Source organism: Centroberyx affinis, unplaced genomic scaffold (genome assembly GCF_046629955.1).
Source record: "Centroberyx affinis isolate AG114_WGS23_722 - 3 ecotype Tasmania unplaced genomic scaffold, CSIRO-AGI_Caff_v1 ptg000814l_1, whole genome shotgun sequence".
In the NCBI taxonomy this organism is placed as follows: domain Eukaryota; kingdom Metazoa; phylum Chordata; class Actinopteri; order Beryciformes; family Berycidae; genus Centroberyx; species Centroberyx affinis.
Window position 1 is genome coordinate 264275 of NW_027279416.1, and position 23159 is coordinate 287433.

General features: G+C 42.0%; 2 protein-coding genes across 2 annotated transcripts; both read left to right on the plus strand.

The window, feature by feature from the left end:
• Positions 1-647: 647 nt before the first annotated feature.
• Positions 648-5144, plus strand: dpagt1 (dolichyl-phosphate (UDP-N-acetylglucosamine) N-acetylglucosaminephosphotransferase 1 (GlcNAc-1-P transferase)). The gene is made up of 9 exons (XM_071520652.1): positions 648-1097; positions 1251-1371; positions 1461-1674; positions 1977-2123; positions 2515-2599; positions 2710-2898; positions 3027-3114; positions 3735-3890; positions 3986-5144. Exons 1-9 carry the CDS (start codon positions 931-933, stop codon positions 4049-4051), a joined length of 1233 nt encoding a protein of 410 aa, XP_071376753.1. The 5' UTR covers positions 648-930; the 3' UTR covers positions 4052-5144.
• Positions 5145-5449: 305 nt separating this feature from the next.
• On the plus strand, positions 5450-10163 carry hinfp (histone H4 transcription factor). Its single transcript, XM_071520654.1, has 9 exons — positions 5450-5835; positions 5995-6230; positions 6787-6898; positions 7060-7212; positions 7343-7420; positions 7940-8060; positions 8184-8322; positions 8794-8918; positions 9025-10163. The coding sequence occupies exons 1-9, from the start codon at positions 5673-5675 to the stop codon at positions 9398-9400; spliced, it is 1503 nt and encodes a 500-aa protein (XP_071376755.1). The 5' UTR covers positions 5450-5672; the 3' UTR covers positions 9401-10163.
• Positions 10164-23159: the final 12996 nt, after the last annotated feature.

The following is a 23159-nucleotide window of genomic DNA, read 5'->3' on the forward strand; positions in this document are numbered from 1 at the left end:
TATGGTCATACAGCTGTCTGACAACATAAATAGACGTGTATTGTGTATACGTTTCATTTAAACTCAAAACGAGTTGCATAATTTAAAGTGGGCATTACATTACATTACACTACTGGCATTGGTGGTAACAATGGAGACAGTCCCTCCCTTCCCTCGCTTCCGGGTTGGAACTCGATAAAGGTGAAACCAGACCGCATTATTTTACAGAATATAATTGAGGCGCCTCCGAAGGACACACAACACCGCATCTAGCTCAGTGGATCTGTTTAATCCAGTGGTTCTTGCCAACAGATGGCAGAAGTTTGCAATACCAGCGAAACTGTCTACCAAAGAAGAAGTAACTGTAACTTCCGTGACTACACTGTTATCGGTCCGTGTTTGGCAGTGGCAGGAAGCAAACCTATAAATCCTCGAAAGCTAAGCGATGATGTCTTCAAAATAAAAGCGCAAAATGGCAGGATATTTAGGAAAAACAGCAAATATATTTGCATTTAACTAAATATGTATCTTTAAATATACTCTTTATTTTCACATTGGTATTTTGTATTACTAAAATAAAAAGTTGCGATACATGTTTTTGTCAAAAAGGATTTTATTTTGAAATGCATGCCAGGAAGTGTCATCTTCCACTCAGAAACGACGAATGACAGTAAATCTGAGATAGACGTGGAGTTTAGTCAGCCAGACAGTTTATCTAATAGCAATAACGACGCGTTAATGATAGCTGGTATGGATTATCGTTGGGAGTTATGGACGTATCTTTCTCTTACAGCGGAACCGCGACACTATTCTGGATGTCTTTTGTTCTGAAACGATGATGTGACATGTTTTTACCCTAGAGCACACAACCAAAGCTAGTGTATCGATCGTCCGAAGGGGTAACGTTACTTTAGAGACGTGATTTGATCTGTCAGAAACTGAAACACCTGAATGCCTGCAAACATGTCACCGGTCCCCGTCCTGCCGCTTGTGATCAACGGCTTCATGTCTGCACTCGGCTGCCTGGCCACTATGAAACTCATTCCTGCTTTCAAAGACCATTTCATCTCTGCCAGACTGTACGGAATGGACATGAACAAAATATCCAAAAAGGAAGTGTGAGTCCCTTTCCTCATGTCTCATTCAGTCCAGTTGGGATAAGACTCGAGAGGGGCCAGAGATGTCAAGTTTGGCAGGAGATGAAGGACAAATCAATTGTGGTTGTCTGTTCCTGTCCTAATTTTCTCTCTTTTCTTCTTCCTGGTCTGTAGTCCAGAGTCCCAGGGAGTCATCAGTGGGACAGTATTCCTCATCATCCTCTTCTGCTTCATCCCAGTGCCTTTCCTTAGCTGCTTCGTAGGAGATCAGTGCACAGGCTTCCCACACGATGAGGTGGGTCGAAGGCTGTCTGGTGGAGCTGCCTATTCCTCTTTATACTCTTTCAACCCAACTGTGATCATCTCGGTGTTGTTTTTGCTCAGTTTGTGCAGCTGATCGGCGCCCTGTTGGCCATCTGCTGCATGATCTTCCTGGGCTTCGCGGACGACGTGCTGAACTTGCGGTGGAGACACAAGCTGCTGCTCCCCACCATGGCCTCTCTGCCTCTGCTCATGGTCTACTTCACCAACTTCGGCAACACGGTCATCGTGGTGCCCAAGCCCTTCAGAGCCCTGCTGGGGCTGCACTTGGATATGGGTGAGTTGCGCGGTGGTTTGCGGCATCGGAAATTATTAGAGTAGGAAAAGGAATCGGCATAGAAAATGGAGAATGAGCTGCTTCTGTCTTCTAGGAGGAGGATTAGGCAATAGGGTGCTTAGGACATGGACAATCTGGGGACACATAGTGTTTATCACATCCATTATCTGAGTATTCTGGGTTTGATACATACATTTATCACTGCTAATCTATTGACTCTACTGTTCACATTCATGCTCAGTCATTCTGGATAAGAGCATCATCAGATAAATCCCTGAAGTGTAAATGTTCTTCTTCTGCAGGTATTCTCTACTACGTCTACATGGGGATGCTGGCAGTATTCTGCACTAATGCCATCAACATCCTAGCAGGCATCAACGGCATCGAGTCAGGTCAAGCCCTGTTCATCTCCGGCTCCATCATCCTCTTCAACCTGCTGGAGCTGAGCGGTGTGTGGTCCTTTCCTTTCTCATCAGCAGCTACAGATCACACCTGTTACACTGCAAGGATATACATTTTAAAGTCTTATTTTTCTTAAAACAAGTGAAAAACGCTGCCAGTCGCTTGACATAATTTCACTTGTTTCCAATGCAAATGAAGTTGTTTAAAGAATTCTCTTGAATGAAGTGTAATTTTCTTGATACTAGTGAGGTGATTGGCCTCTTCTTTGAAGACTTTATGATTTTAAGACTTAATATGAGACTAAAAGACTTGCTAAAGTGGACATTTTTACAGTGTATCTCTTTTTTGACGCACAAAGATTGATTATAATATGCAACATTCTGAACATGTCTTTGTTTGACATTTGGCTTGTTGTGTTTCGGTTATCTTATTCAACAGGAGACTACCGTGATGACCATGTCTTCTCCCTCTACTTCATGATACCCTTCTTCTTCACCACGTTAGCACTTTTTTACCACAATTGGTAAGTTACAGAAGGCATTTTCATTAAAATATTCTCCACATTTGAAAGAGGGATATTTTTTTGCATTTCTGCTATTATATCCGGTCAACATACCCCCTATTTTGACACAGGTACCCCTCATCTGTGTTTGTGGGAGACACTTTCTGCTACTTTGCTGGGATGACCTTTGCTGTAGTCGGCATCCTGGGACACTTCAGCAAAACAATGCTGCTCTTCTTCATTCCTCAGGTGGTCAACTTCATCTACTCCCTGCCTCAGCTCTTCCATGTAATCCCCTGTCCCAGACACCGGCTGCCCAGGTAACATGCTGCTGATGGACTCTAACTTCTTTTCTCATACCTTTTCATTACTTCAATTTTACTGAATATGTGTTTTCTCATTGTCTGTCTATTTCTTTTCTGCCTCCCAATATGACTGGTGACTGAAGACTGAATCCGGATACAGGCAAACTGGGAATGAGCTACTCTAAATTCAAAAGGAAGGACCTTTCTAAATTAGGAGACCTCATTCTGAAGGTAAAGCAATTGCAGTTGCGTAGCTTGACATAGAATTTTTGTATTATCTATCTCTCTCTCTCTCTCTCTCTCTCTGTTTTTTTTTTTTTTTGCAAATTTCTTTTGACTGCCCCAAAAGTGGATTTTAGACTTGACTCAGTCCAAGCCAGCAGTTTTCCTATTTCAGTCAGGACATGTCACATACTCAGTTTTAGAAGGCAGTGGCGCTACATTTTTTGGTTTTTGATGTAAATATATCCACTTTTGTTTGCCCTGTGCACATACAGTATCTCACACAGTACACAATGCACCACAATGCACTAAAAACCTGCCGTGCCCATGCAAGGAGTACCTTGCGTCCTCCATACAATACATAAAAGCAGATTTCAACAGGTGGGTAAGCAAAAACAGCCAGACACACATAGCATGCAGTAAAACCTTCGTACTACAGTACTGCAGTAGTTTGCATCACAGATCTGGTGAGTTTCTAACCCAAGTGCGTATGTTGGGGATTGGTCAAAGAGGGTAAACACACAGCTGAGGCAGACCGATGGCAGGGAGCAACTCTCCAGAAACAGTTTCTTGACTGAACAAAGCTATGCTGATTGGTTGATAACAATAACGCTTTTGATCCTCAACAGGTGGCGGAGTTACTGAAGCTGGTAGAGGTGCGAAGGGGCCAGGAGGGAGATGATGAGTTTATCGAGTGCAACAACATGACCTTAATTAATCTGGTGCTGAAATTACTGGGGCCCATCCATGAGAGGAATCTCACCGTCATCATGCTTATCATACAGGTATAACAACAGCACATATCCAGTATATAAAAGCATCACTGGTCAGTGGGTCATATATGAATGTTTGAATGGTTGTTTGTCTCTGTGTCGGTCAGGTAATGGGCAGTGCAGTGGCTTTTGGAATCCGCTATCATCTGGTGCGTCTCTTCTACGACGTCTAGAGAAGATCTGCAGGACAGCGGAGAGAAGACGGAGAATATGAAGATGTTGTTATGGAGTTATTTTACCGGTTCATGGTTCATCTGCCTTTTGATAGATTCCATTACCTCACCGTTACTTTTCTGCCTCAGACTTTACCTGCAGGAAAGACTCAGTGGAAGGTTTAAAGCGATATTTCACTTTGGCAGAACATTTTCACCTTTAAGCATGCACACCTTATCCTAAAGATCTGCTGTCACCATCGGTTTGTTTTCCCTCAACTCTGAATATCAGTCATTACAAATAGGAAAAATGATTTATGGAAAAGTAGGACCTTGGACACAAAATAATGTATCTGGGGCTACTTTACCTTGTTTGTCCACATTGAAAGTATATTTTTATACTAGGTTTTTTTATGAGGAAATAAATGGGGGTGACTTTATGTCTCCAGAGCAGCCAACAGCACTGACTGACTGTTCCTGAATTGTTATCAAGGAGCTCTAAAAAGATGAAAATGTTCTCATAGTGATTCATTGCTTGAACGCTGCTCTCCAAAGGCAAAATAAATGGCATGGGGAAAAATTTACGCATTCACATTTCATTTTACTGGACCATCAACCCATGCAACATTTGGGAAATTTATATTTTTCTTTGCCTCTGGATGAACAACTGAGCACAGAACGGTCATCGTGTCACTGAGAGAAGCAGTAAAAAAAGGAAGGAAGCCATTCTCAATCTGAAGGCCATCACCGAGGATGAAGTAGAGACAGGTAAAGTCAAAATATTAGAGATTAATTGAGATTAAGCTCTGGGGTCTTCTAAAAGTTACTTCAGTTCTAAGGAAGGTGGAGGGAAACCTGAGAACAATATGGTATTTAGAGAGAATTGATTGTTTTTACTTTTCTTGGTATTATTGGGTTCATAGGGGTATTTTTATGAAAACGAGTTACTTTTGACTGAAAAGTAATATGTAAGGGGTTTTTTTTTTGCTCCAAATTCAACAAGCATCAATGTGAAGTCAACTTGTTTTGACACTGGATTATTATGCTTTTTGTAGGAATGTAACAAGTGAGACACAATGTGTTTACTGTTGAAGGCTCAAGTTGAGAAATAAAAGTGCAGAATGAAAATCAACTTCGTCGATTATTTGAAATGTTACTAGATTAAAAGCTGACCACAATTTTACAAGAAATAATAATAGCCACGCCGAATGGATATTAGGCCGGAACTATTGGATTGTTATTCGTTTCTGAGGAGGCATTTCAGCGGTACACAGCCCGCGCATACATGTCTGATACAAGGGTTCTTGTGATTGGCTAAACCACTCCCGATGTTTACATCAGTTCGAAAGAGTCAGTATTTGCATCTCAGCTCCTTTATTCAAGTAACAATGTGATAGGTGGCCGTTGTTCCTTCTGTCAAAACTTAGTAACTTCCCACGAATCATGTTGCCGAGGCTCGGTTAGGACTGCTGGGTGTTGTGGGTCACACTCACTGCCTGACACCCAAGCTGTGGCCAACGTTAGCTGGCACCTGGCATGTGGCAGGCGGTGATGATCAAACCCGGGAAACCGCTCGTTTTTAGCTTCACCTCGAGTATCTCAGAGTGTAACACCGCCCTCAGCCGAGCCCCGACTCACGGAGATGCCACCGAACAAACGGATACAGAAGAAAACGCCACTTGAACTGGAGTGTGAGTGGGGGTCCTGCCAGGAGGAGTTCAGTCGGATGGAGAACTTCTGCAAGCACGCCGAGGGTCACCTTAACGCCTTGAACATGGCGGAAGAGGACGAAGACGAAACGTTAGGTGAGGAGAAAGGAAGTGTCACTCGCAATACAACTCACAATGTTTGCCTGTAGTTCCGGATAAGGCTTTCTAGCTGAGGACTAGTTAGGCTTGCACCATTAGTGTCACCCCAAAGTTAGACACCTACTAATGCAAACTCCTTGCTGTTATGCCCAGGAGAGCACAACTGCCTGTGGAGAGACTGTGGTTTCTGCTCAGTGGAGGGTCCCGACGAGCTGCGACGCCATCTGTTGTTCCACTGCTATCACACCAAGCTGAAGCAGTGGGGTCAGCAGGTGCTTAACGCCCAGCCCAGCATCGGCAGCTGCTCCATCGGCGACCAGAACCGCAACATCATCCCTGAAATCCCGGACAACTTCACCTGCCTTTGGGACGAGTGTGAGGTAAGCCTGGGGGTCACTGCTACTGGTGGTGGGGCAAGAAAAGTCTGAAAAGAGCATTAGAGCAGTAACTCGCACACAGGCATCAGTTGGGTAGGCAAAGGTGTGGCACTCACCACACTTGAGCCAACGCAAGTCTAAGTTAGTAGTTTTTATCATTATAATGGACAGCAAAGATCAAGCAGAATTCACCATAAGTTTGTTTGGAAGCCATATTGGGAAAAAAAACACATGTGGGGAACATTCGGGACCAGTGTTCCCTCAAAACTGTCTGTGTCTATGCAAGATATCACACTAACCGAATAATGATATATTCAGTCATTAGTCAAAGCTCCACTTAATAAAATAAATCCACTTGATTTAAGGGCTTTGGTGGCAAATTATATTAGATGCAGGGACTATGCTACACCGTAGGGTTTAGTGAATTGACTCAAGGAATTTCTGACCTTTAACAAATCATTTGTGCTCTTGAGTACTGAATATGATTGCAGTCGACTGTAATAATTTTTTGATTCACTTTTGAAAACTTTGGCAGTAAAATTCTTCCCTCTGTGCGTGTTTGTGTTTACAGCAACCCCCCTATGAAAATCCAGAGTGGTTCTACCGCCATGTGGAGATGCACAGCCTGTGTGTAGATGTTCCAGCTGGAGACAGTGAATGCTTAATACGCTGTGGGTGGAAAGGTAAGTCACTTCAGAATGATTACTTGTGAAGATTATAGTTAAGAAATATCATGGGGTAACTGAATATCAGCACAATTGGTTGTCTGTAAGTAAGTAAGTTTTATATGTAATCTTGAGATTTGGGATTGTTGAGTCCTTGTTCTGTGCCTGTCCTCCTCCAGATTGTGAAGCCACCGTTAAAGGGCGTCCTAAGCTGCGGGAACACCTGCGTAGCCACACCCAGGAGAAGGTGGTGGCGTGTCCAGGGTGCGGGGGGATGTACGCCAACAACACCAAGCTCTTTGACCATATCAAACGACAGAGCGCCATGGAAGGTGAAGCTGCAGGCTACACAATACTTGCAGGGAGATAATGGCAATTTTTGCAACTTATTTCGGTTCAGTTGTTAACATAGAATAATCCTCACTGTGTGTGTGTGTGTGTGTGTGTGTGCGTGTGCTGCAGGTCAGAGGTTCCAGTGTTCTCACTGTTCCAAACGTTTTGCGACAGAAAGACTACTGAGAGACCACATGAGGACCCACGGTCAGTCCCTTCATCATGCTGTCAGTATTACAGCTGCTGTTGTCACAGAGTTTGCTCAGGCCTTGAAAATCCTTTGAAAAATTTGTGGATTTGATAAGAATAAAATAGGTCTTTGAAAATGAATGGATGGCCTTCAGAGTACTTATTATTATTTATTAAGTTATCTCTCAGCTCTGAATGTCTCTCCATCCAAGGATCAACACCTCACATCCTGAAATATCCCTATAATGGATATTTGCACTGATATAGCAGCAGTTTTAAAATGAAACACTATTTGTCAATGTGACATGATCATGAGTGAAAACATTTTGACCAGTGTCATGTCTGACCCTAAAACATGCCCATTTGGAGTCCTTGAATTTCACCAAACAAGACCTTGAAAGTCATTGAAAAGTAATTGAATTTGATGTTCAGTTGAGTGTGGGAACCCTGTTGACAACAAGCAGCTCTACAATATTTAAGTTTCCTCCTAAAGATGATTTAATATCATGATCGGTTTGTCTGTTTCTTTGCTGATAGTGAACCACTACAAATGCCCGCTGTGTGACATGACCTGTACGTCACCCTCATCGCTGCGCAACCACATTAAGTTCCGCCACAGTAACGAGAAGCCATACAGCTGCGAGTACTGCGAGTACAGGTAGAACATCCTCCGAAGCTGCAGCCAATGGAAATCTGTCATGAAGCTAATGAAGGCAACACAGGCTTGCATTGATGCTTTCTTAAGACTCCACTCTGTGTGTTTTTTTTTTAATGCTCGTAGCTGTAAGAATCTGGTCGACTTGCGTAAACACCTGGACACCCACAGCAGTGAGCCGGCGTACCGCTGTGACTTTCCTGGCTGTGACTTCAGCTCTCGCACCCTCCGCACCATGAAGATTCACCACAAAAGAGAACATGAGGTGAGAGAGGAGGGGTCTTTTAAAATAATTTGTCACTTGCGCTCAGATAGGGAGTTTAACGTTATTTATGGATCCTAACCTGTGTTCCCAGCAACTGAATGGCTCCCCAATCATACATCAGCACCTTTAGACAACTGACAATACACTTAGACAATAGTCTTTTTAATGCAACTGTCACTTTACCCTATCATTGTACCAGATCCCTATTATATCTCTAAGGTATAACTTTTGGGGTCTTTAAGTCTTGCATCCATAGATGTATGGGCTATTTTATTTATGGGGCGAGGTGGGAGTGGGTCATGTGTATTTTTGTCATGTATTTTATCATGTGTCTTTTATGTTTTGTTATGCTTGAGGTCCTTGTTGTTAATGTTGTTCTGTTATGAGCACACTGAGACAAATTCCTAACAACTAGGTTGGTGTGGCAATAAAGTATTGAATCTTGAATCTTCTCTCTGATTGTGTAATCAGGGGGACTTTGCGGCGCGTTACAAGTGCCACGTGTGTGATCAGTGCTTCACCAGGGGCAACAACCTGACCGTCCACCTGCGGAAAAAGCACCAGTTCAAATGGCCCTCCGGACACCCCAGGTTCAGGTAGGCCTCACATTAGTGCAGATCACAAATTCCAGTCATGCTGAATCTGGAGTATGTGGGCCGGTCTGACACGGGTCTTCTCTGTTCCTGTATCTCCCCCCGTCAGGTATAAGGAGCACGAGGACGGCTTCATGCGGCTGCAGCTGATTCGCTACGAGAGCGTGGAGCTGACGGAGCAGCTGATGAGGGAAAGGCACGACAGACAGGGGGAGGAGGACGAGGACAGCGGCCAGACCGAGGGCCTGGGGCTGGGAGAAGAAGCGGCGGCGGAGGCGGCGGTGCCTTCGGAGATGCAGGTGGAGCTGCGAGGCGTGCTGCTGGAGGAGCAGAGGACTGAGCAGCAGGCGGCCGGCGCTGCGGAGGCGGAGCAGGAAGAGGGCATGTTCTACGTTCTCACCGGAGGCTTGGCACAGGCAGGGGAGGACGCCGTCATGCTGCAGCTCCAGGACACCGCGAAGCAGCTGGGAATGCAGGTGGTTTGACGGCCACAGCAGCCCTACACACACACACACACACACACACACACACACACACACACACACACACACACACACACACACATACATACACACTATACTCGACAGGACATTCTGTCATTACTCGGCTGCGCTCTCTTGGACTTTTTGAGCCTTTCATGACGGCTGGCAGTGAGACTGTATTTTTGTTTTTGTTTTTTTCTAAGTTAATTTTAACTTAAACTAAGGATGTAGCTCAGGATTCAAAAAGAAAGTGAGGCACTTAGGGAGAAAATAATAAACTTGAGTGTCTGATAAAAGAACTGATAAACTGATGACGGTGATGACCAATCTTGATTGTAAGCCTATATTAGGTGATAAATCTGTTTTTATTTATTTTGTTTGCTAATGCAGAGCCTGTGGATTTAATGTTTACCATGACTTTTAAATGACTTTCTATTCATTAATTGTATCTCTTACTATAACATCCCAGATATTGGGTTGGTGAGGTTGCACTGCACAGAGGATATTCATTCTCTTTGAAATGGGGAGGCTGACTGAAGGCTGGCCCAAATGTTTGCCCAATTCAAATTCTCATCCCCTCTTGGAGAAAGTTGAGAAATACATCAGTCACATCCATGAGGGCTCAGTTGATGAGTGAGCATTGGGATTCAGCCAACTTGGTTAAATCCAACATGGAGGGCCTACCTCATTTGCTTGGGGAGTGTGTATTTTATGATGCCTAATCTACAACTTGAATACATTTTTTGTGACATAAATTTTTTTGCTAAATTCACATTTGAAATCGTCTTGTTTGTATCTGTTACACAGTAACAACATGCACTGTGCCACTTAATTTCCATTGCTTGGTAAGTTGCAACAACACATTCATTTGTATGACAGGTAGCTAGGAGGGCAGGTTCATGGGATCCAGTTTATTTACCCACACTAGGAATAAACCATTTGCCTGAAGTGTTGGGGAATGCTCCACTGCCTTCAACACCCTTGCACTTGTCACCCCTGTGTGTGGGGGGCGCCCTTCATGTGCATGCTGGGAAAATGTTATCCACAAATTAAAGATGCCCCAGTGTTCCCATTGACTTCATTAGCAACAAATTCACACCTTAGTGGTCAAAGTTAACCCACCACCATCGCATACAGGCTCATCAAGCGACTGATGTGCCAGTCAGCCTCATTGTGTTACAATTTTCAATCAAGGAGCAATAAAATACATGGTGGTAAAAGAGCCACAGGCCTCCAATGTGTAACTTAGGAACTCCACAGTGCTAAACACTCAAGACTGGTAATATCAGGACTTTGATACAGTTCTTAAATTAAAACCTTTCCAGCAACAAGACAGATTGTTTGCACATCTGTCATTTTGATTGCTATCCCTCCATGTTTTGCAGTGCAAACGTGAATTCCACATAAAAAAAATCCCATTTAAATGCTCTCAAACTGTACAGACACATGTTTGCTACCTCTCATAGCCTTGGAGTTCTTATGGAGTTTATGCATACTCTGTAGATTTTATTTATAGAAGTCAGTTAAGTTTACTGCAAATGATTTCCATTTTACTTTAAAAATGTCCACTCCCAATTGATGACATATTTTTCTGACTTGCACATTCTGTCTCGTCAGTCTATGGAGATGCACTTACTCCATTGAATTCCAGTGATGTCACAACCCTCTGTCCAAGTTTGTATGCTTTACTGCAAGTTACACTATGTCATATGATTTACAAGTCACTATAGTTATATTAACTTATTCAGCACTTTTGCTTATAGCTTAATTGTCATTTTTATAGTCTTGGCAGAATGTATCTGTGTATAAGCAGTTTCTAGTGTCTTGCATAATAATATTCATAGAAAACTATGGAGGCACGCTTACTCCATCCACTTCTAGTCTATTTTTAACACAAACCGTTCAGAGGAATAAGCTTAATTTCAAGTCGCACTATTCCATATGCTTTACAGCTCACTACATTAATACCGGTCTCCATCCATAGTAGCATTATAGCGCCCCCTGCTGATAATAATTGCTCTACTACTGCCTTTTTCACATAGTTGAGTTGTGGCGGACTGGAAATATATTGACTGATCTTTTGACACAGGGACTGATATTAGGTGACAGTATAACAATCAGCTTAATACTGTTGATGCTCTCTCTCTCTCTCTCTCTCTCTCTCTCTCTCTCTGCACTACTGACAGGAGGTCATATGCTTTTCATGCATGTAATGTGGAAAAAAAACATTACTACAATTTTTTTTTCTCCCCATATTAGCAAAACACATGTCTGGGATTGCACTACAGGATAGGAGAGTGGTGAAAAGCCCTAAGACACTAAACAATTAAAAGTAAAATATAAATAATGCTTTGCTATAACATTATGCAGTGCTATGAAGTTGCACATGAAATTGTCACCAAACCGATTGACCGTCAACAAAAGATATTCAAGTGGTTGCCCAATACAGAATGTTTGCAAGTGGACATGCAGTGTATCTTACTACTGAATGAATGGGTCAATTCTAACTTGACTCAAAAGTATGAATGAAAGTTGTGAAGCTTACAACAAGACAACTGTGTTTGTTTATGTGTCTGTTGGGCAGAGTGTGAAAGAGAGAGCGTGGGCGAGGGCACACTTTGGTGTAGAAGCTAATCCACTTAGTCACTTAGGGAGACTTTCATCTATCTGGATGAAAACGTCTTGCTTCCCCTGATGATTAGAAAGAGAGGATCAGACAAAAATGGCCAGATTTTATTTAATTGTACTACACAACTAAAAGGCGCATTATGATGGCAGCGCCTGGACGGCAAACAGTCAGACAACAAAAGCAATGCTGATGAATAACAGTATAATGTGAGCTTCTTATTCCCTTTCCTATTGTTTTCCTTGGTACTATAAAAGCTGCTGTAGTCAGGTGAGTTAAATTATGATAAAGCAATGGAAAAGCTGTATGTCTAGTCACAGCATGATATCTATAGTGGTATTAGCTGTGTTCAGACGATTAGCCGGCACACAGAGCTTAGTGTAAGCGTCGGTCACTGCTCTCTGCTTCTTCATTCTGGAGTCAGGGAGTCAGGGAGCTCACACCGCTGATATGGCTTCTAATGGCTTTATGGGTCTTAACTCTGCAAGAATTATGCACAGAACATCACTCGACAACAATATGACCAAGGCTCACAGTTCTCAGATATGAGCAATATATTCATCTGCAGTTTTCCAGGGGAACAGAAGACGGACACCATGAGATTATATGCACTGCTGTTGTTGTTGGGGTCCTTGCACAGAGTGTTCACTCAGTTGCCTGCATCGATAGGAGAAGGGGAAGGTAGTGGTAAGATATCCTATTATGCTAATACATATATATGTGTATATATATATATATGTATATATGTATATATACACACACACAAACACGTATATATATATGTATACATATATATACATATGTGTATATATATGTGTGTACATATATATATATATATATATATATATATATAATTTTTGGGTTTCTTAAGTCATAGGCCAGGACAAGTCATGGGTTGTGGGAACACCTCTTATGGATTCCCATCTAACAAGAGTAATAATTTGTCTCCGTTTCTGAATCTCAGCCTTTGAGCCTGAAATACATTTCTCATTTGGATCATTCATGGAAAAAGGCTTAAGAACCCTTACTGGCTTGGATGTTTCTGTGTCTAGTTTGGTATTTAGACACACTAACAAAAGCAACATGTCTTAGGTGAGACAGAGTGGCTTCCCCAGCCAGACGTCCTGGACGACACATACTGGTCTGGGACAGCGCCCCTCTGTTTAGGAGGCTGTAAGGGGCGGCACCAGGAGCTGAAGAGAGATGCCTGTGGAGACTCCAGCTGCTGCTGGGTTGGCTTCAAGTCCCTGTGCAGAGGTTAGACGATTGGCCCATTGTTTACTGATACACATGAGATGAAACTGCCTAGACGTGTAGAGTAAGTAACGTAAGTCTTTGATCAAGTAATCTGTAGTGGAACTGTCTTCTGTAAGAGTCATGGATTCACTCGTGTTTTGCTTTCCCTTTGTGATTTCTTCCCAGTGAACTGCGGGCAGCCAGATGTGGACCGTAACGGCATGGTGTTCGGTAATGACTGGTGGGTCGGCTCTGTGGTGAGGTACGCCTGCCGCCCCGGCTTCATGCTGGTGGGAGACTCTACCAGATCCTGCCAGTCCAACGGCCTCTGGACCCCCAAACCTACCTGCCTCCGTGAGTGAACACCCGCCAGACTCACCAAGTGTACTGACTCCCAGTGGATAATGATCTGCTCCTTTTAGCTCATCATATGACAGCACAAGTACAATATCCTCAGTTAGGGTAGGTGTCAATTCATGAATGAACTCATCAGGTGGTATTTGATACATAACACCTAATTGTAATACATACATAATGATTGAGTGTATTTGATTTAACTGTCTTTTACTTGATTCGTAATGTTTGATTTAGAATGTTCAGCAAGGCAAGTCAAGGCAACCTCTCTTAGAAGTGGAATTTCATGGAATTTCATAGATTTCAGTTATTTTTCCTGTCATTCCAATTAAATTCACTGGATGAATGACATTGGGTGACATTCCTATTCCAGTTCCAGCTCCAGGAATTGAATTGAAATTTACCATGCATTCTCAATTAAATTCATGAATGGCCCCAGCCCTGTCCTCAGTGTAGACCTCCAGTGTAGTCCCTTTGTTCATATATCACTGTCTCCTCAGGAATGTGTCAGCGGGGACGCATTGAGATCAATGAGAAGGAGTTAAATGGGACCTGCGCCTCCACCTGCACATATAAGAGCTACTTCGGCCCTCCCAAGCAAGGCTGCAGCCACTTAGACAACTGTAAGAAGAAGGAGACTGGCTGGAAGCGCTTCTTTTCCCAATGTGCCCCCTGCATTTGTGACTGCGCTATATCTTGTGGTGAGTGGCTTCCCCGTTCCCCACCGGAGTCACAGGCAGAAGTGACGGACTCATTCTCTGTTGTCTCGAGGCTAATACACTTGAATGTGGTTAGTCATTGCAGTAAGAGAAACTGCACTTGTACACGAGTGTGTTTGCTGTCTTGCTCTGTGGATTCCATGCACAGTACGCACTAACAATTTCTTTTTTTTTTGTTTCATTTTTTAGCATCTGCAGGGTAAAAAGTGGTGAAGAAACAGTGTTGTGACTGTAGAATGAGAGATCAAATAAAACAGGAAGACACAGACAGCCTGTACACTGCAGAGCCTCACTACATTTATTGCTACTTCATCCACTGTATGGACACTGTGGTACAGATCAATGGACCAAGACCTGGATGATTATGGAATTAATTTCATCTCTCTGGGACTCTGAAGACCTTTGCTCCTCAGTGTCTGCATGGGACTATCCAGCTTGATGAGAAGACTTCACTGCCTCAGGCTCAGAATCCTCTGAGTCAGTGGTGAATTATGAGCAATAGTTTTTGACCTCATCTGATCAATCTCTACATGTTATGGATGGTGTGAGAGTGAGAAAAGAAAATGGGAAGAGTTTATATAATTCTTGCTAACAAAGCATGGTGAATTTAACTGAATTTAAAAAAATGTGTGAGAGAGGAGTCAGAAAGCAATAGTGGGCTGTATCTGTTTGTGTTTATGTATATGTATATGAATGCATGGTTGTGTTAGAGAGAGAGGAAGAGAGAGAGAGAGAGAGAGAGAGGGAGAGAGAGGGAGAGAGAGAGAGGGGAAAGAGAGGGGAAAGAGAGAAGTGAAACCACTGAGATTAGTGGCTCCTCCTCTTCCTCCTGCCCAGTCCACCTTTCCTGGAATAAGCTGAAACTTTAATCTTGTTACTCACCTAAGGGCTTTGGTCAGGGAGCTCAGGGCGGGTCAGCGTTACATACAAGAGTGTAGTAAGACTTATGGGCAAATTTTATATATATATTTTTTAATTTATAAATGTTATTTAGTATTTTATATTTAGGAATATAAAATATAAATAGCACAAAAGAACAGATGGAACAACCTTTGTTAAAACATCAAATCTTTATTTTTCTATAGCACCCACACATGGGCTGGAATATATCAATGTCACATAATGTTTTGTGCGTTTGAAAATAGACTACGGCCCTACACTAAGTCAAACAACTAAATGACCAAAATAGAAATAGTATGTAGTAAATATTTTTATGTGTCATAGGTAGGATGCGTCATTAACTAGACCTCTTTATTAGTTACAATATACAAATTCTAAATAGACTTGAAATTATCATTAACTGAATAATCCTAATAATAATAATTTGGATGGCTAACATGCCCAGATACATTTCTCTGTCACCTCTCACCTCCCAGCTTTATTCAACCTTTCACTACTCAGAGACGTCTGATGGAGACTAATAGGAGTTCCTGGCCTGTAAGATTTCTTGATGCATTGGCACTGTATTCTTCCTTTTTTTTTTCATCTGTTGTTTTCATTCCTCCTGATTGTGTTTTTTTTTTCTTTTCTTTTTTTTTTTTTTACAAGCAATTTAAGAATTTGTGGAAACAGGAAACAAAAAGGTGAGTCACTGGTCAAACACACTCACAAAATGTAAATAAAAGTTAAATATTTTTCAACAAGTGTCACTATTTGATTATTTATTTATTTGTTTGACATTTTGCAAGCCAATATGGAAGGCAGTTCAAAATTAGAAGCATAATCTCGTAAGCATAATGTCCTGTCTATTCGATGGACGATTGGCAGGACACAGCCCCTGCAAGCTAGATGCTGCTGTTGTGTATATTCTTACACATAGTATGTATGAATATTTACAATAGCACCATCTTGAACAATAAATGCAAAAATGAAAAAGAAAATCCTGAGTTGATTCTGATCTATTCTGACTCTGAAGACTTCATGCAGAACCATGCGGCTCATCAGTGTTTGGACCAGGTGCTGAACCGGAGGATGATGTGTTCATTTGCTTTGGGTCTGTAGCAGCCGACTCCTGTGAAAAGAGAGTTTTGTCAGAGAGAGTGATATTTCAGCACATGCACACACACTGAGGGGCACACAATATCCCATTGTATTGCTCTGTTGACACAGTGTTATTGAATAGAACAATACGAATAGTAATAAGACTGACGAAGACAAAGAAAAAGAAGGGTCAGTAACTATAGCCTGACTTCCACTGCTAGCTCCATAACAGCCTGCTCAGCAGCAGAGATCACAATACCATGACAAGATGAAATATTGAGGGATATTGTCATAACAATACAATTTCACATGGAAAATAATCACACTAAAGGAGTTCCTGGGTTAGGAAGTAATTAAAAAGATAACCAGTCCTCCTGGCTCATTAAGGAGTGCTCAGATATTCTGTGTGGTCGTATTCCTGGGAGGATACTCACCCACATCCAGCCTGCTGTATTCCCCTGAGCTTTCTGACAGGATCTCCCAGTACGTCTGCTCACGCTCACTCCCAGCTACTCCATTCACACTCTCCAGCAACAGGCCATAGTCTGGGTCCTCCTTCACTGTGAACCTGGCAACACACGGAGTCAGGAGAACCGTATCCACAGGGGTTCATTAAACGGCAGATACAGGTTATTGTGAGCTTTAATGTGCAAATGTGTAGGAGAAACCACTGAGCCTCCACTTAAAATAAAAAACTGATATATACGGAGATATTAAAAGGTATTTCATGAATGTGTGATCTCACTTGAAGTGCTGCTGTGTCTCCTGCAGCCTCCTCAGCGCGCCCAGCAGCACTCCTCCCTCCACCACAGAGCTGGAGTAGGACTCAGGTGTCACGTTGGACAGGTCGTTCTGCACAGACAGTCTGATGGGAACAGCCACTGGACCTACACATCATATCATAGCACATTATAGTGACGCTTTGCATGATATGATGTACACAAATCTGCAGACACGGCTGGTTAAGACAGTCGTATATATATATTCTTTCTATATATTTCCAGGTCAAATGTTCAACTCACCTCCATGTGTGAGCAGTCCTTGTGTCGCCAACAGCAGAAAGGCCACAGAAAGTAGAGCTGTCATCCCTAGTGCCATCCTGTATGCTCTTTTGCTTCAGACCTATGTCTTGTAACACAGCACAGGTTCACAACACACCAGCACACTACTTATACTGTGCCTAACCCCCATTTGTGAGTACATTCCAGTCCCAGAATTCCTTGGGTCCTTCAGCTTTGCAAATAAGTCTTTGTTGAGTTTAAATATTCACAGCCACAGACTGAGACTAGAAATAACCTGAGTGTTTGCTCTTGTCTCACAAAAGTGCAATTAGTCATTATCAATATGTGCCTTATGAATAGAGAGACAACAAAGGTTATTGAGTTGAGTAATAATCTGCCTTGTCCTCATGTTTTCTCAGGTACATGAATGAGGAGGCAAAGCAGAATGGTCGGCTGTTCTTATATTCTGAGTAAAGTGGTTAGGTAATTTATGGATGCAATTTATTCCCAGAATGTAAGGAAGGCCATTTCTCATTTCTCTAGGGCTAGGCAAACGTTTCATTATCCAATTAGGATTTGTCCTTTGAAGTAGGCTGTGACCAATGGATGTAAGTAGAAATCCAACCACATGGTGTCGTTGCAGCTCTCTCTCTGCAATTATCAATCAAGTTTGAAAACGGTTGTGCGACATATACTGTATACTGAGGACTAGAAGCAAAGCATTCTTTATTTTGGATGCTAGACTAACAGCCAGCAAAGCAAAGCTCAGTTACAGACATAGAAAAAAAATCTGTCTGGCAACGTATTGTAGTACGTACACAAAACAGATGCGAATTATATAGGCTAGTCTCTATTTTATCATAGCAACTGACATGATGGATCCAAGTTCACTACGTGTCTATTTCCACAGCCGACAGTGTCCATGTCTAAAAACCGGGACAGGGCTGGTAATTCTAGCAAATAAGGAGGGAAAGCGACGAGAAAGCCGGGTTGCTGTGCTTTAATTGCTCATCTGGCGACCTTTTAAAGCAGTCTGATTAAGAGGCAGGTGCGATTGGCTAAAAATGGTTTTTGATTTCCTCTCAGGGGTGATGTAAGGCATGTAGGGCCCATTTGAACGCGAGTAACCCCGGTTGTTTTACCGAAAATAACCCGGGCACTGCAGCATCAGCACCAGGCAGTTGCGCAGGTGCGGCCTTTAAAGAGACAGCGGTGCCTGAATTCACTGAAACCTTTCCAGTGTTTACACCGACAGGCAATAGCTGTCTATTGACAGTGCACCATGATGGAGGCAAACTGATAACCTGCAACAAGTTTGTCTGATAGAGGAAGGACATACTCCATTATTCACAGCATATAGCTTTAATCTCATTCCATTGGGTTATTCTCATTTCCCTCATTTCCCTGGAGAAGATAGCCCAGAGTTGGCCCGAAATAGAAAATGGAATGCTTAAAAGGTTTAAAATGGCACCTGAGGAGCTAATTTAATGAAATAGGCTGTGCTGCTCTATCTAAATCTGAATAAATTTAATTAATCGTGAAGTCATTCCAACTTTTAGGTCAGTGCCCTAACCTTAAAATCACCATAATATTCCGATAATATTCTTGCAGGGACTTATATTGTGTCTGTAGCGCTCAATGAGTTTATCGCCTATAGTATCACTATAATGTTATTTGCTATGCGTAGTGCATTATATCTTTATAAAAATGTGTTCTGTGCTATACTTCATTTCCAGTAATTTCGCTTCCATCTGGAGAAATCATTCATCCTGAAACGTGAAGCCAGGATAGCCCGAGGATTAGGAGAAAATAAACAAAACAAAAAAACAAAAAAAACACAGCCTTTTTTCACAGTAGCATCCTGCCAGCAACGCCCTGTATCCCAGACCGGCGTGCGTACCACACACACACAGACGCACTGACCGGTCAGGAGATAACGGCGGCTGCTATATTGAGCTGCTGCTGTTGCTGCTGCTGCTGCTGCTGCTGAAGCATCTGCAGCACCGGGGGTTGTTTTCTTTTTCCTTTCAATTCCAGATAACGGGGATTGAAGCTTGTCATCAACACTACGGACAAAGATGCGGGTGAGGAGCTCGGTGCACGTTCGGGACCGATGGATTTGATCACGGGAATATCCTACTGAGTAAACATGACAGACATCCTGTTCCCCTGACGATTCTCGGGTAATGCAGTCATAGTTGGAGGCCGGACATGATTTTAATTTCCAGAGTTGCTGTATTGGATGCGGGGTGATGTGCACCGCACCCCGAGAGATATTGATGAGGAGAACACAGCTTGGTCCTCTGCCTCACCACCGATCCGGATTTTTCCTAGACTGTGGCGCACAGTGACCATCTTTCTTTTTTTGGGGGGGGGGTTGTTGTTGCTGGCCAGTGACTCTTTGGGGGACCTTCAGATGTGGATGGATTGTGCTGTTTTGTCTGAAGGGATCAACTGAGCACTGTTGCTCTTGTCCGGAGAAGAGAGCCAGGCCAGGTGTCCTGTCTCACCTGGTCCTTTCAACATACGAGACTAAGTATGTGCAATGCAGCTTGTGTGTGTGTGTGTGTGTGTGTGTGTGTGTGTGTGTGTGTGTGTGTGTGTGTGTGTGTGTGTGATACAGAGACAGCAATGTAGGACTGGTTAAACCCACAGTTAGATGTATCCTTGGAACAATTTCGTTTTTGACTCCTCTTCATTTTTGACTCCTCTAATCTGTTATATAAAGTACAACATGTCCATTGTCCAGTTTCCAATCTAATCAATAGCTGAGGATGTGAGGTTAATTAGTCTGATGTTTCCATTATCATTGGGATGCTGTAACAGGTGCTTTTGAGAAGCTGTGAGCCTCTCTCCTCACTGCTTCAGGGTGGGACAATGCTTTCCATTATGTATACATACAGCACAAATGCCTTGCAGATGCATTTATTAGCCATATTTAATCACATCTGGGTCTTTACTATGGCTGTGCCTACTCACGTGTCCTGGCATTGGGGCCGCACACGACAGAACATGGAGGCCTTCATCTGACTGAGAGGCCATTAAGGTCTGTCAGTGTTTTACAGAGCTTATATGCAGCCTGATAATGGAAATTCACTAATGGCAGGATGATCAATAAAGGCCACGGTCAATTTTCTTCTCTCTTCCTTCATTCACATGAGGATATTCCATTACACATAGGTCATGCTGCCATAGAAGGTACTTTAGCGTACTACAACAATATTTGTGTCATTGCTGAACGGTGATTTTGATTCATGGCAGCAGTGGATCTTCTGTGTAGGCCTACATTCTTTAATTGTACAGACTCTTGAATATGTGATTTATTCACTTAAATTTGTGGGTGTTCAGTTTGAGTTTGGATGTTAGTTCTGCTTTCAGTTCTGCTGTTCATTCCAATTTCACACCTCTCAACTTTTTACTGTTGAGAGTTGTGCATATATGTTGCACTCATGAACCTCAGAACTGGAGTCAGAGTGGCATATTTTGTGAATGGTGTTTATTCTGAAAATGACAATTAAATGGTGAAGTGAGTCGGCTGGTAGCTGGTAATATAGTTCTCTATCTGCTGATAACTGCCAACTGACAAACCAGCGCGAGCTCACCTCACCATATCTGCATTCTAAATTCTGACTGCCTTGGCTAGCCATAAATCCCACATAAAATGAAAAAGAAACATGGGGGGGGGTGTATGTTTAGGAATGAAATAATGCAGCACTATTGCATACATACACTTTCAATGTGCCACACATACTGTAGTTTTTAGTGGTGACCTTGTTTCTGACGTCTAAGATGTCATCAAAGGCAAGAATTCACATTTCAGCTCCAGATGTGAGGATACAAAGAGACTAGATGTGTTTGTATGCGTCACAACATTGTGAGAGATGGCTGGAAAGATGAACTGCAAACTGTGTCACTGTCAAAACCATAAAAGCTTATTGACCTGAAAGACCAAAACACTCATCCTTAAAGTTAGTACCTGTATGTCTCCATGTCTTTTTAGATTTGCTCAGAATGATTCAGACCAGTCCTGAAGGTGCACTCTGGGTAGTACTGATGTTTTAAACCATTTTAAGCTGCAATTTGGGGACTGTTATGAACATTAAATATGCGCTAAGCTCCTTAGGTATTTAGACAGCAACACATTGTTTGATGTTTTTGCTTCATACTCTCATTACTCTTATTGCTTTGGATATGAAATTGCACAATAACTATGAGGATAAAATCAGATTGCCAGCTTTAATTTGTTGAAGAACTGCAGCCTTTGTTGTATAACCCCCACCCACCCATTTCATAGTGCCAAAGGTGTTTGGACAGATTATTTTCAATAATGTGCTGGGGGTTTTTTTGCACGTAACCAAAATGCACTATGCCTTGTAGAAGTCTGCAACTCAAAAAAACATCAGCCGTTTGATATTTGTAAGAAATAGGCTAAATAGACTATATTAGATTCTAAATTACTCAATGCATTATGCAGTACATAAAAGTAAACAACCGTCTAAGTCATCAAGCAAATGTCAAATGATCATTCTCCTGCTATGGAGCTTAACAACAGGCATGAATAATTTTTCTCCTTAAATAATTCTTTTGCCTGCTACTAATATCAAAACTGTCTATTCATATCTTGGCCATTTAAAACATACAAGGCCTTTTTGAACTTGAGCACCTGACTCTCCAAAGGTCTGAACATGCCTCTGGACTAAATTCCCATATAGCATTCAGGTGCAGGCAGAACTTTCTATTGGCTTTTCTGAAATATGGTGAATACATAAACAATCTCAAGACTAAGTACTATGTGCTAACTACTAGTTATTGTATTTGAGAGGCTTTTTTGCATAATGATATATTTTCATCATACAAATATACATTTACTTCTATCTGCATAATTAGTTTAAGTACTTAATCCACCTTTAACTTGAGTAAAATTTTGTTCTGGATAAAACAGTAGTGTGCAGAATGAACGCAGTCATTTCCAGCAAAACACAGTCAGTCCATGACTAATACTAGCTTTGCTCATAGAATTTTAAGGTGACCATCCACAGATAACATGTCAGATTATTTACAAGGACAGTGCTAGATCAGTAATCCGAAGTAATCAGTTTATTTTTGGGAGACAAAATTTGAATATGCACAGAATCCTAGCTATTATTTTCATTTTAAAGTAACTATGTACTTGAGTATTTTTTGCTGAGATAATCATTTAGTTTTACCTGAGTAATGCCCTACACCCAATAACTCCACAATAACTCCAATAACATTTACTTGAGTAAACTGTACTGTATACTGTATAAATGTACACAGTATGTGAACAATATTGGCATGCTATAATATTTTCAACATATCCTCAAACCATACTGAAACCTAAACAGTTAATTAACACATTAATTTTTAAATCTACTATTTTTGAATGATTCTTTTCTTGATATCTACTAAATCAAACAATATATATATTGTTATATACCTTCCAATCATAAACAAACATTATAACTTCCTAGCATTTTCAGTATACTGCTATTAGAGAAACAAACTGCGTATGAAGCGACTTTCAGTTTCAGAATACTGGAAGCTTGTGAATCAGCAGGTACTACATGGCATAGCAGACTATTCAGACAAGCCGCCTGTAATGTTGAGGAGGAAATTCATGTGAATCAGCACTATAACTGTGCTGCAAGGCTGAAACCAGATCCCTACTCCTCACACCCGGAATCTCATTCCCCTCGTCCAGCCGGTCCATAGAATAAGCTGTAATCAGATCATGTCCAGCACCTACTTTTAAGAGGATGTCTGCAATCACCCTAACATCATTCCCACCACATGCCTTTGTGCTCAAGCCTCTGCTGAGCCAGCAG